The sequence below is a fragment of the Tamandua tetradactyla genome, chromosome 4, assembly GCF_023851605.1.
Source record: "Tamandua tetradactyla isolate mTamTet1 chromosome 4, mTamTet1.pri, whole genome shotgun sequence".
Taxonomy (NCBI): domain Eukaryota; kingdom Metazoa; phylum Chordata; class Mammalia; order Pilosa; family Myrmecophagidae; genus Tamandua; species Tamandua tetradactyla.
Window position 1 is genome coordinate 95258482 of NC_135330.1, and position 15177 is coordinate 95273658.

Below are 15177 nucleotides of genomic sequence, written 5' to 3' on the forward strand. Positions count from 1 at the left end.
GAACATTGAAACAACATATACAATGTCTTTAAAAGTTATGACTAACTGAATAATATTTATTTTTCATAAGCTTTGTAATTTATATCATTTGAGCAATTTTCCAAATCTAAGCTTTTAAATTTATTGGCCTTAATGTGTGAATAATATTCCCTTATTTTCTTCTTAAAATATGTACAATGCGTACTGATATCATGTCCTTAAGAAATAAAATGTTTGATAAATCAGAGATCTAAGTGCCCTAGGTATCAATATGTATGAAAATAAAAGTAAATTAAATCTAAATAATATAAAGACAAGTGTATAACAAAAATAAGGAAACACCTCAATGACATAAATGATGGTTCTAAATATAGAGTATCAACAAAACCAGAAGTTGGTTTTATGAAAGGATCAGTAAAATTCAGAAGTCTTTAGCATGATCAATCAAAAAAAAGATAAAAAACACAAATTACAAATATGGTGAAATTCTTATGTGATAATGTTAGCAGTGAAAAATTGTAAAAAAAAAATACCTTGACACACTCTTTGAGGGCATCTACTAAATCTATCATAAATCATAATCCAAGTATACTTGTTTAAAATACTATCAGCTTGCATGATTATCAGCAAAATATCATCAATAAGAAGTAGTTAGAGGTTCATACCAGGTTTTAGCAGAGAAAATGAGAATCATGAGCATACGGTCACCCTTCTACTATGTCTGCTCTTCCTTACAATCAATTTCAAACAGCAGATGAATAAATTAATCTCAAAGAGGGACAGATAAATTATTCTTGGACTTAAAGTGAAAGTATATGTCCACTTCAGTTCAGACACCCAACGTTCTTCTGAACAGCAGTCTCTTTGATGGCAAGGGCCTTTCCTCTGACATCTCATCAAGAAATGCTCACCCACCCATGCCATACACACATGCAGACACTTTCAGCATAAACATCCAAGCACATGTCACCTAGACACTTCATTTAAAAAGTCCTCATATTCTTTGCATAAATGGTACATTAAACCAAATCAAATATAACTATTGAACACCTAACAAGTCAGATCTAATATCCTTTGGAATAGAAATAAATCATAACAAGAGAAAATGCTGGCACTAAAGGCAAACATTGCTGCCAATGTGGATTTTCCTAGATCTCCTACAGGCTGTAAGCAAGAGAAACTCAATCAGAATGCTCTGTGGAATTAATGCAAACATTGTGTTGAGATATACACAATGTGCCAGGACAGGGATAAAAATCTGGAGAAATGGGAACCAGGACACAGAGTTAGAATGGTTCATGTGCTTTATAAAATGTGGAGGTCAGGATTAATTGGGAAAGTAGTATTACCTTGACATAGGAAATAACTAACTAAAAGGATGCAGGAGTCTGATAAGTCTGGTAGATTTCATTTTCCCCTTGGTTTACACTTGGGGATATATGTTCAGGTGCTGTTCTTCCAGACATCACTTATTTCATTATTCATTAGTAATAGTAGTGACACAAGAAATGTTTGCACCTGTGAGAAAGGTTATGCACTAAAATAAAGGAGCTGTTATATTTGAATACTTCTAGACATTTTTAAATGAAAGTTACATGTTGTTACACCATGCACTTAGTAAATGTAAGGTTTTATTTTTCTCCTCCCTAAACAATGAAATACAAATAGTCTGGTAATAAAATATCTCATGATCCATACCTTTCCCTCAAACCTTTAGACTTTGCTATGGTTTCTTGTGATAGGTTTTCGAAAACGAGTTAAATCTGACAATATATTTTCTCCTTTATTAGTAACATGACAAATAATAATTTTTGATTTGCTTTCTACCAAAAGAGCTCTATCTAATTTTATCTCCATTATTTTTTCTCATTTATCATTTTTTCTCATCATTTATCCTTCTTCATGTAGTACCTCCAAAATGAGCATATATATATGTATGCTGAAACACTTTCTGTATTTTAATTACTTTCCTTTTAATATAATCCTCTTTTCTATGCCCTTCTCACTTATAAGAAGTTTTCTGTGTTCTAAGAAATAATTTTTTAGGAACAACTTTTTTTTCTAATTTTCTTTTGATTTATTCAAGAAATCTTTCCCTAAAGTCTCATCTACAAGATATTTACAAGATAATTTGCTTTATGTATTTTATCACAATGCTTTCTCCTCTCAGATTTCTGTGTTTATAGACCACATTTAAAAAAATTTTTTTGAACATTATTTTTCATGCTAATATGAAATGTCTTTGTCTCTGGAAGCTATGGCTAACAATTTACTTTCCAATTATAGGTAGATTGGGGTGGGTCAACACTTACATTAAATAATTCAGTTCCCTAAGCTATAAGGGAAAATACTTTCAATTCTGCTCAATATGTGGAACACCATTAATTTTGTAATCAGCTTTATGATTATTGAGTTTCAAACTATTTCTGTAGCTTTTTTTTAATGGGAATTCAGGACAGCCAACTCCCAGTAAATACTTTAAGTCAGATGTATCATACTGGATTCCTTGTTAATCAAAAAAGGATGTGTAGGTAAATATCAAGTATAATTTAAAATTTATTACTTAAACTCTAGATTTAACTTCTCCATTAAAACATAAATTTGGTAACCTATCACCTTGTGGACTTCCTAGGAGCCTGAATTTTTAGATAAAACTGTAAGTAACTTTTTTCATTAAAATTCACTCTTCAATATAGCATTGCCTTAATTGCTTAGACTCAGATAATTTTTTACAAGTATCCTTCAGCACTATCTCACTACTCCAAAAAATCAATTATATTTATGAATCACTTTTGTCTGTTAGAAATAATATTTGATTTGTAATTACAGGAAAACTGTAAGACCTATTAACCTCATCTATTGCATTCATAATAACAATAAAATAATTAATCCCTGGCTTTCTGATTCCACATTAATTGTGTGCTTTCTTTGAAAATAACATTTGACACCAAATTTTTCTTATGGCATTTTTCATCTCCATATTTCTCAGAGTATAGATTAAGGGATTGAACATAGGAGCAATTATAGTGTAAAACAGTGCAAATATTTTATCCTCAGGGTAAGTGTTAGGTGGTCTAAGGTAAGAAGAGATTGAAGGCCCAAAGAATAAGACAACTACTGTGATATGAGACCCACAGGTAGATAGGGCTTTGTGAATTCCTTCAGCTGAATGATTTCTTAAAGTTAATAATATAATGACATAAGAAACAAATAAGACAACAAAGGTTACTAATGTGACCATACCTGAATTGGCAGCCACAAGGACACCTGTGATGTAGGTATCAATACAGGCAACTTTTAGCAATGGGAAAATATCACAGAAATAATGATCAATTACATTTGGACCACAAAAAGGCAACTGGATTGTCATATACAATTGAGGAAAGGAATGGACAGCCCCTCCAGCCCAAGCAGCAAGGATTAGAAGATTGCATCTTGTCCTGTTCATAATAACCATGTAGTGCAGAGGTTTGCAGATAGCAACATAGCGATCAAAGGCCATGGCAGTAAGAATGAAAACCTCAATAGCTCCAAAGAAGTGCACAGTAAAGACTTGTAACATGCAGTTATTGTAGGAAATGGTTTTTGTCCCCACCAACAAGTCACTGATAAGTTTGGGTGTAACACTAGAGGTGTAGCAGATGTCCACACAGGATAAATGGGTGAGGAAATAGTACATGGGTTGGTGAAAAAGGGAGCTACCTCGAATGGAGACAAGGATCAGGAAGTTTCCTGCCAAGATGGAAATGTAACAGAATAAAAACAGCACAAAGCAAAATACTTCTATGTCTTGGTCATAAGAAAGTCCCAAAAGAATGAATTCTGAAATATTTTTTTGACTTTCCATATATTAAAATTTGTTAATATTGTGCACAAATGAGTTCAATGTCTGAAAAGAAAAAAAATAAAAATGAATTTGAACAAAAATTGACAGTGTGATCACAATATAAAATTTATCACATCTAATCTTACAAAAATATTCTTAAATCATCATATAATGGGAATAATTATGTATTTTTTACCTTTTGACTGATAGAGGTTAAACTATAAATGTAGTTTGAGAATCAAGAATACATTTTCTTTCTATTATGTTGTTTAGAAAACAACAAATGTTTTAGTAGCACAATAAAAATAAAACAGATTTGAATATTTTTAAATGAACTGCCTTAGCTATAGAGTCATCTTTCCTTCTTCCAGTATGAACTGGAAAATACAAATGTTCAAAGCACCCAGTTTACATTGGTAAACTTTAATTTGGTAAACCTACTGAGAAAATTATTATCAGGCACAGAGTATTTAGCAGTTAACTGTTGCAAAATAATATGGAATAGTTAAAGAATGGTTCATAATCTTATCTTTTATTTATTATGACTGATACCAATTGATTGTTAATGAAATGGTATATTGTTAATTGCCAAATATAACCACTTACTAACAATAAATTTATTTAAAGATAATTATCATATAAGTAAGTTGTTGAACTACTTAAACAAAATCACTCAATTAATTTAAGTCCATCATTTCTAGTAAAAGTGAATTAGATTAAAGGAATCTCAGGGAATTTTCAGAATCTGTATGTGATATACTGTTGATACCAGGAGATAGATATCCGGATTCTTTGTTAGTTTGGTTTTGTGTGTCATGCATAAGGGTGTTATGGGGTACTGCCCAAGGAGGAACTTCTGTCAATCCTCATCTCAATGGAAAAGATTATGGAATTCCTTACATTATTAGATCACCCAGTCAGTTTTCCTGAATCTTTATGTAAAGCTATAACAGGCAGCCATATAAATTATAATTCTCAGTTTCTAAAACATCTGATATAATTATACTTCATTTTTTCCAAAATTCTACATTCCTTAGTTTACAATTCCTACCTGTTCAATAGATTATAATGAGTATTTAATCCACAATAGCTCCTAAAGTCCCATCCTGCAATCTGAGTGAACATGCTATTAAGATCACTGTTGTTAGCAGAAGTAAAAGGGAAAAGTGAGTAGTTTCAGGTGAGAAGAATATTTGTCATTAAAATGTACAATAGTCTTGACCAAATAATCAGACATCAAATTGCCTATTAAAGAATTGAAGACATGAATGAAGAAAGACAGAAATGGAAAGGTAGAGAAGTGTAAAATAAACTATGCAGTAGTGAATGGTGCCCTCACTGCTTTATCTCCTTAAACCCCATTTTCCTTCATTATACAAATAAGAAATTATTATATAATTCAGAACTATAAGGAATAAATGAAGTAACATGAAATACCTTAGTACCATATGTGTCTCATGCCACAAGCCTTGTTTCACTTGTTTCTTCTTTGATCAAGCAGTTTAGCAACTACTAAGATTCTCCTGTAAATGTGCATGAGTAATTCCAATAAAGAAATAATTAGGAAAAAAAAGAAAAGCACAACACAGAATTAATGGGTGACCAAATGAATTTCAATATCTATAATTCATTAGTGGATAAACAGTCATTTTAATGATAGATTGTCTATCTTAGTCAATCTCAGGCAATTCCTAACACTAATTACTAGTCTGATTTTTGTCCTATAAATACGTAGATATAGTAAATTATGACTTCACTTTTTTGATAAATTTAAAAAATAATCTAAAGGCCTTTTCTTATATGGTATAGCATAATAAAACCTGATGTTCTTAGTGTTAAGCACAATTTCTATGAAAGTTCAATTTTCTTCTAGCAGTATCAGAATACGCCATCTTTTAAACCTACTTTAGTTGACCAGATGCATGTCATACATAGGAAGGAAGATTGTTTGAAACAGCAAAACCTTCTTATTTTTGATAGCAAATATAAACACAGATATTCCTTGATAGGAATATTGTGGAAGATATATGAACACTCGAGTGGGACTCTGAAATTTACTGCCAGCCTTAAAGTTTTAATAATGTTAACTCTACTCTTCTCAATTAGAAATTGGCTTGTTCATAATGCACTGAAGCATTTTTAGAGCAATAAAATTTAACTTATGCTCCAAGAAATGGTAGATTCCTAAAACTAAATTAAGATGGAATTAATGTAAATGACACCTAAACTTTCTGAAACCTGGTTAGTGGGATTCTCTCCAAATCAAAGTGGCATGCATAATTTAATGACCAAGAAGTCTGAATGGCTTCAAGTTTAGATTTAGGTTGCATTAGGAAGAATTCCTCCTGAGATACTCACTCTTCTAGTTCTTCTTCATTATCTGAATCTGAAATAAAGGTGGAAAACTGTAAACCAGTAACAAACAAAACTAGGATAATTCTCAAAAATACTTTTGAAATCTCAAAATGCCTTAGAATCATCTATAAGTTTGCAAAGAGAAGTGGATCTTCACTCCGTGGAAAAGCAAGCTGGAACTTTTGAAAGCAGATTTAAATCTTCATACTAGCTCAAACTAAAATAAACAAAAAAGAATTTGAGAGACCCACAAAAAGTTAACACAGGTGCTTAAGTCCTCAGAGTCATCCATTTTAAACATGAAAGAAATTTTGTCTGGAAGAGCAGAATATAAACCTCTGTGGCAATGCAAAAATTAGTAGTTCTTTGAAAGCTTTTAGAGATTATATTCCCAGAGTCATGTGTACCTGATCCTCATCAAATATCCCAATGCCTCTGTCAATGGCAATTTTTCTTTTGTGCCTGGGCATTTCCTTTATACCTTTGACTTGGCCTGGCTCTGGCACTGATTCCCTGGAGAGCACAAGATGCTACCATCAGATCCAGAGCAGTTCAGGGAACTCTGTGGACTCTGTGTTAAACTGGTTTACCAGAGAAAGGAAGAAATATAATACAGCCTGGATTGGATGGATTGGCCTGTATTAGTCAAGAATATCTGACAAAGATAACTAAAAGCAGGCATCACAATCCAAACATGGATTTTATATTTTAAGTATAGGTTTAATATCCATTCTGAATTAATTTTGTACCATGAGTGAGGTATGGGTACTGATGTCCAATTGTTTCATAATCATTGGTCGAAAAGTCTATTGTTTTTAACTGATTCCCTACTTAACTTTGTTGAGAATTATTTGAAAATGTATGTGTAGGTCTACAATTATAATTTCTACACTTTTCCATTGACAACCCATCTAATTTATGAAAGCCATGCTAATTTGATCATTGCAGCTTTATAATATATCTTGACATCAGGTATTATAAATTCTTCAAGTTTTTCCTTTCTAAAATCTGGGGTACATTTTAGATCTACTACATTTCCATACAAATATTAAAAGAAGCATGTTAATTCATGAAAATAATACTTAATTAGATTTTGGCTGGGATTGCATTGACATAGGGATCAGTACAAGAAGAGCTGAAATCATAATAAAATTGAGGCATCCAATCCATAAAAGCAGCATTTCCATTAAGGTCTTCTATAATCTCAGCATATTTTATAACGTTCCATGTAAATGTCTTTAACCATGCTATATCACATTTATCCTAAGGATTTCATATTTTTTGATCTATTATAATTGATTTTTTGTTGTTAAATTTTGTCCCCTTCCCCTTCAACATATGTTCTATCCTAATGCCTTGTCTTGTGATGTGACCTTATTTGGAAATAGTCTTTGAAGATTAGTTAAAATGAAATTAAACTGGTTTAGGATGGTACCTAATCTAATATGACCTCCTTGTAGGTAGAGGGAAGTTAGAATGCAGAGACAGAAAAAGGGGAATTCTATGTGAAGATGGAAGTAGAGACTAGAGTGATGCATGTGTAGGCCAAGGAACAGCAAGGACTGCTAGCAAATGGAAGCTAGAGGAAAAAAGGAAAGATTTTTCCCTGCAGGTTTTTGAGGCTATTTGATTTTTCAACTTCTACCTGCAAAAGTGTTAGGCAACAAATTTCTGCTGTTTCAAACAACATAGTTATAATATTATGCTATCACAGCCCTAGAGATTTATGTGAATAACATTTATTAAGTTGTGTTACTAGTATAAAAACTAAAAAAGATTTCTTTTTTGGCATGGGCAGGCTCCAGGAATCAAACCCAGGTTTCTGGCATGGCAGGCAAGAATCCTGCCACTGTGCCACCATTGCACTGCCCTACAGATAATTTTTTAATGGTGATCATAACCTGAAACCTTGCTAACCTTATTAATTTAAACAAAAACACACAGATTGGATAGAAAGGAATAAATTTGTCTGTAATCAGAGATAATATGATCACCTATGTGGAAAATTTCATTGTATATTATAATTATCAGAGAAATACTTGCCTAATAGATGGGTATTTGGAAGAAGTTGTATATAATCATTATTATTTATTCTCTAATAATTGATAGTATGAATAGGTGAAACTATACATGGGGAAGATTTAACATAAATGCAATGTCTTCAGAAGATATATCTTTAAAAGATTGTTTATTATTTAATTACATGAAGTTTAATAACTTACATGATTTAAGGAACTTTTTATACTTAGTAAGTAGTTGAATTTAAATATCTTAATAAGTGAATAACTTCTCCTTAGTTATTTAAAATCTATAGATATTGTGGTTTTCATCTCTCGTATTGTGCCTTTATTCCCATAAGTTCTGCAGTTTGATTTTTCAAACTCTCAAGTGTTGGTTCCCAAGGACCAGAGCTCGAAGAACATTAAGGAATGATGAGAGAGAGACAGAATCAGGGGGTCTGAAGATTAGTGACAACAGACAACTTTATTCTTAACCAGATCCTGCTTCTATACTGCAGGGTGACAAAAGGCATGCATGCATTTCCTAAGGGAACAAGGTGTTTATCTTTCAGTGCTCTCTTCCTTCATACTTAACATAACCATTTGGGGCTAACAAACATTCTCTTCCTCTCAGACTGTTCTCCATTAAGCAGATAACAGTCTCCACAGTTTACTGCCACCACCAATCTGATGCCAGCTGCTCCCAATAAATTCCACAGGTCTTGTTTTAAGCCTTGCTCCTACACTCAAGTTCTTCTTAATGGTCACCAAATATCTTCTTTATGTCTTTCATCTCTTTTACTATATCTTCCTTCAACTCATTGATTTGATTGAAAAATTTTGTTTGAGCATTGTCTTATTTGCAGTGTTGATTTGTTCCTTTGGGCCATATTTTCATGCTTTCTAGTATGACTCATGAATTTTTGCGGGAGTCTAGGCATATAATTTCCCTGATAAATTTATTCTGGAGTTTGTTCTCTCTCTTTTACCTAGGGTTTTCTTGTTGGTTGGCCTGGTTCTCTATCTATTTGTTTTGGTTTGCTAAATCTGCAAGAATGCAATATACCATAAATGGGTAAACAAGTTTACAGTTCTATGGCTGTAAAAATGTCCAAAATAAGGCATCTAGAGAAAGGTGCCATGACTCAAGAAAGGCCAATGGGTCCAGATCACCTCTATCAGTTAAGAAGGCCCATGGCTGGCATTGCTGAGGTCTTTGGCTTCTGGTTTCCAACAGATTCCCCAGGGGTATCATGTGCATCTACTCTCTTCCTCAGCCCTCTGAGCTTCTTCAAATATCTGCATCTTTGTCACCTGTGAGGAAACTGTGCTTTTTCCAAAATGTCTCCTTTTTTATAGGACTCAAGTTAGCTAATCAAGATGTACCTTGAATGGGTGGAGTCACACCTACATCTTATCAAATGGCCACACCCACAAATTAATGGGTCAGTCTCCATAGAAACAATCTATTCAAATATTTTGACCCTACAATATTAAATCAGGACATGGTTTTTCTGGGATACACAACTGTTTCAAACCAGCACACTGTCCTTTAACAACCAGTTCAACTTATTCTTGACCTGTAGCATAGCTTCTGTTTAACTGATCAGGATTTAGCTGTTCTTTTCTATTTCTCATTCTGAATATATAGAACTTTTATTTTGAGGAGGGTTCCCCAGATATGATTGACCCCAACTAGATTTTCCCAGATTAGATAGACCTGGGTCTCAGGAAGAAAATGTAATCAATACCAAGTTTCACCGAGGATGAGACTCAGTAGCTTCCTGTGAAGACTTTTTACTCTGTGCTTCTCCTATCCTCCCTAACAATTGATATTTGTCAGCCATAGGCATAAAGTGATGTGGTGCTGTTAATTCTCAGCAGACACTTTCCATGCCAGAGGTATGGTTGAGTTAGACTCTGAGGTAGAAAGTGGGCTTAAGATGTCTCTGCTTTCCAGCCCCTGGGTTTTGAATTGTCTGAATGAGAGCCATTTCTTGTGGGGGACACTGCCCACAATCACACACCTTTCTTGGGGAAGATATAACATTTAGAGAATTATCTCCTTCACCTCACTGGCTGCTTTGCAATATTTGATAGGTAAAATAAAAGGAAATATGTTAGTCAAGGCCACAGATAACAACAATAATTTGTAAATATTTGTTCTAGTTTGCTAGCTGCCAGAATGCAATATACCAGAAACGGAATGGCTTTTAAAAGGGGAAATTTAATGAGTTGCTAGTTTACAGATCTAAGGCCGAGAAAATGTCCCAATTAAAACAAGTCTATAGAAATGTCCAATCAAAGGCATCTGGGGAAAGATACCTTGGTTCAAGAAGGCCGATGAAGTTCAGGGTTTCTCTCTCATCTGGAAAGGCACATGGCGAACGCAGTCAGGGCTTCTCTGTCAGCTGGAAGGGCACATGGCAGACACGGCGTCATCTGCTAGCTTTGTCTCCTGGCTTCCTGTTTCATGAAGCTCCCCGGGAGGCGTTTTCCTTCTTCATCTCCAAAGGTCGCTGGCTGGTGGACTCTCTGCTTCGTGGTGCTGCAGCATTCTCTGCTCTCTCTGAATCTCTCATTCTCCAAAATGTTTCCTTTTTTATAGCACTTCAGAAACTAATCAAGACCCACTCAGATGGGTGGAGACATGTCATCCCCTAATCCAGTTTAACAACCGTTCTTAACCAAATCTCATCAACCAGGGAGATGATCCCATCACAGTCCCAAATACACAGCATTGAATAGAGACTATTCTACCTTTAAGAAATGGGATCCATATTAAAACATGGCTTTTCTTAGGGGGCATATTTCCCTTCAAACCAGCACAATATTGTACCTTTATTTTCAGACCACTGTAATAAAGTGAATATTGCAATAAAGCAAGTCACATTTTTTTGGTTTCCCAGTGCATGTGAAAGTTATACATATACTATACTGTAGACTATTAAGTATATGATATCATTATGTGTAAAAAATGCATTATGCAAAAAATTCAACAAATGGTGCTGCAATAACAGGATAGTCACATGGAAAAAGAATGAAATGTGACTCCCCATAATACAGCATAGAAAAAATAAAAATAATTAAAAAACAATATGCATACTTTAATTAAAAATACTTTGTTTCTAAAAAACAAATGCTAACCACCATCTGAACCTTTAGGAAGTTATGAACTTAGTGCTGGTGGGGGGTCTGGTCTTGATATTCATGGCTGCTGACTGATCAGGATAGTGTTTGCTGAAGCTTGGGGTGTCTTTGGCAGTTTGTTAAAATAAGACAACAATGAAGTTTGCCACATTGATTGACTCTTCCTTTCACAAAAGATTTCTTGGTAACATGCAACAGTACATTATACATGCAACAGAACATTTAAAATTGTAGTCAATCTTTTAACCCTGCTGCTACTTTATCAATTAATATTCTAAATACCTTGTTATCATTTTAACAATGTTCACAGTGTCCTCACCAAATATAAAATCTATTTCAAGAAACCACTTTTTGGTTCGTTCATAAGAATCAACTTCTCGTGCATTAAAATTATATCATGAGAATGAAGCCATTCAGTGACCACTTCTATTAGTACTTCTTGTGCTGTTTTCACTCTATCTGCAATTAGTTATTCAGCTGAACTATTGGACCCTTCAGAGTTATTCACGAGGGCTGAAATCAGCTTCTTCCAAACACCTCTCAATTTTGATATTTAAGCCTTCTAAGAATCACAGATATTCCAGAAGATTTTCAATTTACTTTTTCCATATTCATCTGTGGAATTACTATCTATGACAGTTATAGCCTTATGAAATGTATTTTTTAAATAAAAATACACAGAAATTCAAAATTATTCCTTGATCCATGGACTGCAGAATAGATTTGCTGTGCTAGCAGGTATGAAAACAGCGTTGCTATCTTTGTATATCTCCATTAGAGCATTGTCTGATAACTAGATGCATTGTCAATGTGTAGTCCTATTTTGAAAGGAATATGTTTTTTCTGAGTAGTAGGTCTCAAAAGTGGATTTAATCATTCAATAAACCATATTGTAAGCAGATATGCCCTAATCTAGGCTTTTCTGTTCCATTTACATAGCACACGCAGAGTAGGCTAGCATACTTCTTAAGGGCTGTAGGATTTTCACAATGGTAAATGAGCATTGGCTTCAGTTTAAAGTTAACAGATTCATTAACCATTAATAAAAAAAGTCAGTCTGTCCTTTGAAGCTTAGAAGCTAGGCACTAACTTCTTTTCTCTAGCCATGAAGGTTATAGACGTTGTTTTCTTCTAGTATAAACCTATTTCATCTACACTGAAAATCTGTTGTTCAGTGTAATCACTTTCATCAATTCACTTTGCTTGATCCTCTGATCAAAGTTTTGCAACTTCTACATCAGTATTTTCTGCTTCTCCTTGTACTTTTCTTTCCTTAAACTTCATGAACTAATCTCTGTTAAATTCAGAGTTTGCTTATGCATCTTCATTGCCTCTCTCAGCCTTCACAGAATTGAAGAGAATCAGGGCCTTCTTGTTGGATTAGGATTTTGCTTAAGGAAAAGTTGGGGCTGGTTTGATCTTCTATCCAAACCACTGAAACTTTCTCTGTATCTGCAGTGAGTCTGGTTTGTTTTCTTAGCATTCAGGGGTTCACAGTAGTAGCACTTTTATTTTTCTTCAATAAGTTTCCTTGTTATTTGTCACTTTATTAACTGGGGCAAGAGGACTATCTTTCAGTCAGTCTGGGCTTCTAAATGCTCTTACTCACTTAGCTTAATTATTTCTGGCTTTTGATTCAAAGTGAGAGAAATGCAACTGTTTCTTTCATCCTTTCTTTTAAAAACCATCATAAAGTTACTAATTGGACTATTAGTATTCAACATTTCAATATTATTATGTGTTCTAGTTTGAAAACTGCTCAAATGTGACATACCAGAAATGGAATGGCTTTTTAAAAAGGGAAATTTATTAAGTTGCAACTTTACAGTTCTAAGGCCATGAAAATGCCCAAATTGAGGCATCCAAGTAAGGACACCTTGGCTTCATAAGGCCGATGAAGTTTGGGGTTTCTCTTTCAGCTGGAAAGGCACATGATGATGTTTGCTAGCTTTCTGTCCTTACAGAGGGCTTCCCCAGGGGTGTTTTCCTTCATCATCTACAAAGATCTCTGGCTGTCTGGTCTCTGATGGTTCTGGTGGCTCTGAAGCTTTTTCCAAAATGTTTCCCTCTTAATGGGGTCCAGTAAGAAACCCCAGTTTAAATGGGTGGAGACATATCTTCATGGAAAACACCTAATCAAAAGTTACCACCCATAATTGGATGGATCACATCTTCATGGAAAAATCAAAAAGGTCCCACCCACCAATATTGAATGAGAACTAAAAGACATGGATTTTATGGGGGTACATATAGTTTCAAACTAGCACATTGTGTCATGAAGAACAGTGAAGCCTGAGGAGAGGGAGAAATGGGGAATGGCTAGTCAGTGGAGCAGCCAGAACACATATAACTACTATTAACAAAGTTTACCATGTTATAAGGGCATTGTTCATGGCACCCAAAATGATTATAATAGTAATATTCAAGATATGGGTTTTTGCCTGGTGGGATTACTGTGATCTTCATGATTCTGAACTGAGAGCTGTCTTGTTATTGTTGGGCTGTGGTTGCTGCAATTACCCATTTACAGTTATCATTTGGTATGCAAGCACTAAGGAATGTTTTGTTGAGTCATCAGTGTCCTGTCCCTTCTCCACCTCTATAGTGGCATCCCTAGCTACTCATGATAATCAGAGTCAAGTATCCCAGCCAAAACAGTAACTTTTCTTTCCTGCTGTTTCACTGGCATAAAGAGCACAAAATATTGGTTCCATTTCAATGTAACCCACATGGTGTCCCCACCAGTTGTCTCATCTTCTCCAGGAACAAGGACATGAACCTTGTTAAATTTAAGACTAAGAAAGTGGGTATCTAGGAGTTTCAGTAACTGAGACCCCTTCTGTTTCCATCCATTGGATCCCACAATGAAATATATGAGGAAAATGGGGATACAGCTCGCTATGTCAGGCAGGAAGCCAGTGCATATATTGCATACTGAGGACATCAGAATTTCTCAAACAGTTGAATTCACATGGTTCCTTAATGGAGTCCTTGATATGCTTTTATGGTCTTTATTCAGGCAGACTACTTATGGGTGATAAAGTACATGGTAAGATAAGTGAATTTTGAGATGATAAGAAAAATTTCACTCATGTGGCAGGCTCCTAAGATTTCATGGGATTTGTCTTCCACCAAATGCCAGGTTTTTAACTTAATATGACAATTAACATACTTGCCAATTCCTGGCCACAGGTCCAGTTAGCATGATAACATTAAAATATACTGAAAAAATGTTCAGAAGATAAAGTATCCCAAAGACAAAATTAAGAAAAAGGATAAAACAATATGACTCTAGTGAAAGAAATGATTGCATACTTCTGTACTTTTAATGTAAACATGAACTGATATTGATTTTCCCTATTTATGACATCAAGAAGAATGAATTTACCTAAAGACAGCATTTCTGGAATCAGACAAAATGCTGAAGGATTAGGAAAAATAACTGTGATCACAGCCCCACTGTCATCCACCATAATGCATTTTGTTTTTGTAGAGACTAGACAGGTTAATAAGATGGAAATATGATGGAGAATATTGTCTCTGCATTTCTCACTCCTTTGGTAATATCCATAAGCTATGAAGTGACTCCCAAGATGAAGTATTGATTCTAATTTACTATATTTCTTGGGATAGGTAAAGAGATGTTTCAATAGCTATCATATGGCCATATCTATCAAATAGGTACTTATTCCACATAATATAAGCAAATAAAAATATGTCAGCTACCAAATAAATTCAGAGATTGAGAAATTAACCTGAGGTGAGTCCATAGGTCCATGGCCTCACTGTCGAATGAACTTGAACTGAACTCTAATAGCTGGCCTTGGGCCACATCTTCATGCTTCCTACTATGACTCATGATGTTTA

General features: G+C 34.3%; 1 protein-coding gene across 1 annotated transcript; it reads right to left on the reverse strand.

Moving 5' to 3' along the window:
• Nucleotides 1-2890: 2890 nt before the first annotated feature.
• On the reverse strand, nucleotides 2891-3826 carry LOC143679194 (olfactory receptor 4P4-like). The gene has a single exon (XM_077155812.1). The coding sequence runs from the start codon at nucleotides 3824-3826 to the stop codon at nucleotides 2891-2893; it is 936 nt and encodes a 311-aa protein (XP_077011927.1).
• Between the last annotated feature and the right edge of the window lie 11351 nt (nucleotides 3827-15177).

Excerpts from the sequence above, each read along its gene's own strand:
- LOC143679194 (XM_077155812.1), bottom strand. The coding sequence starts at position 3,826 with ATGGAAAGTCAAAAAAATATTTCAGAATTCATTCTTTTGGGACTTTCT.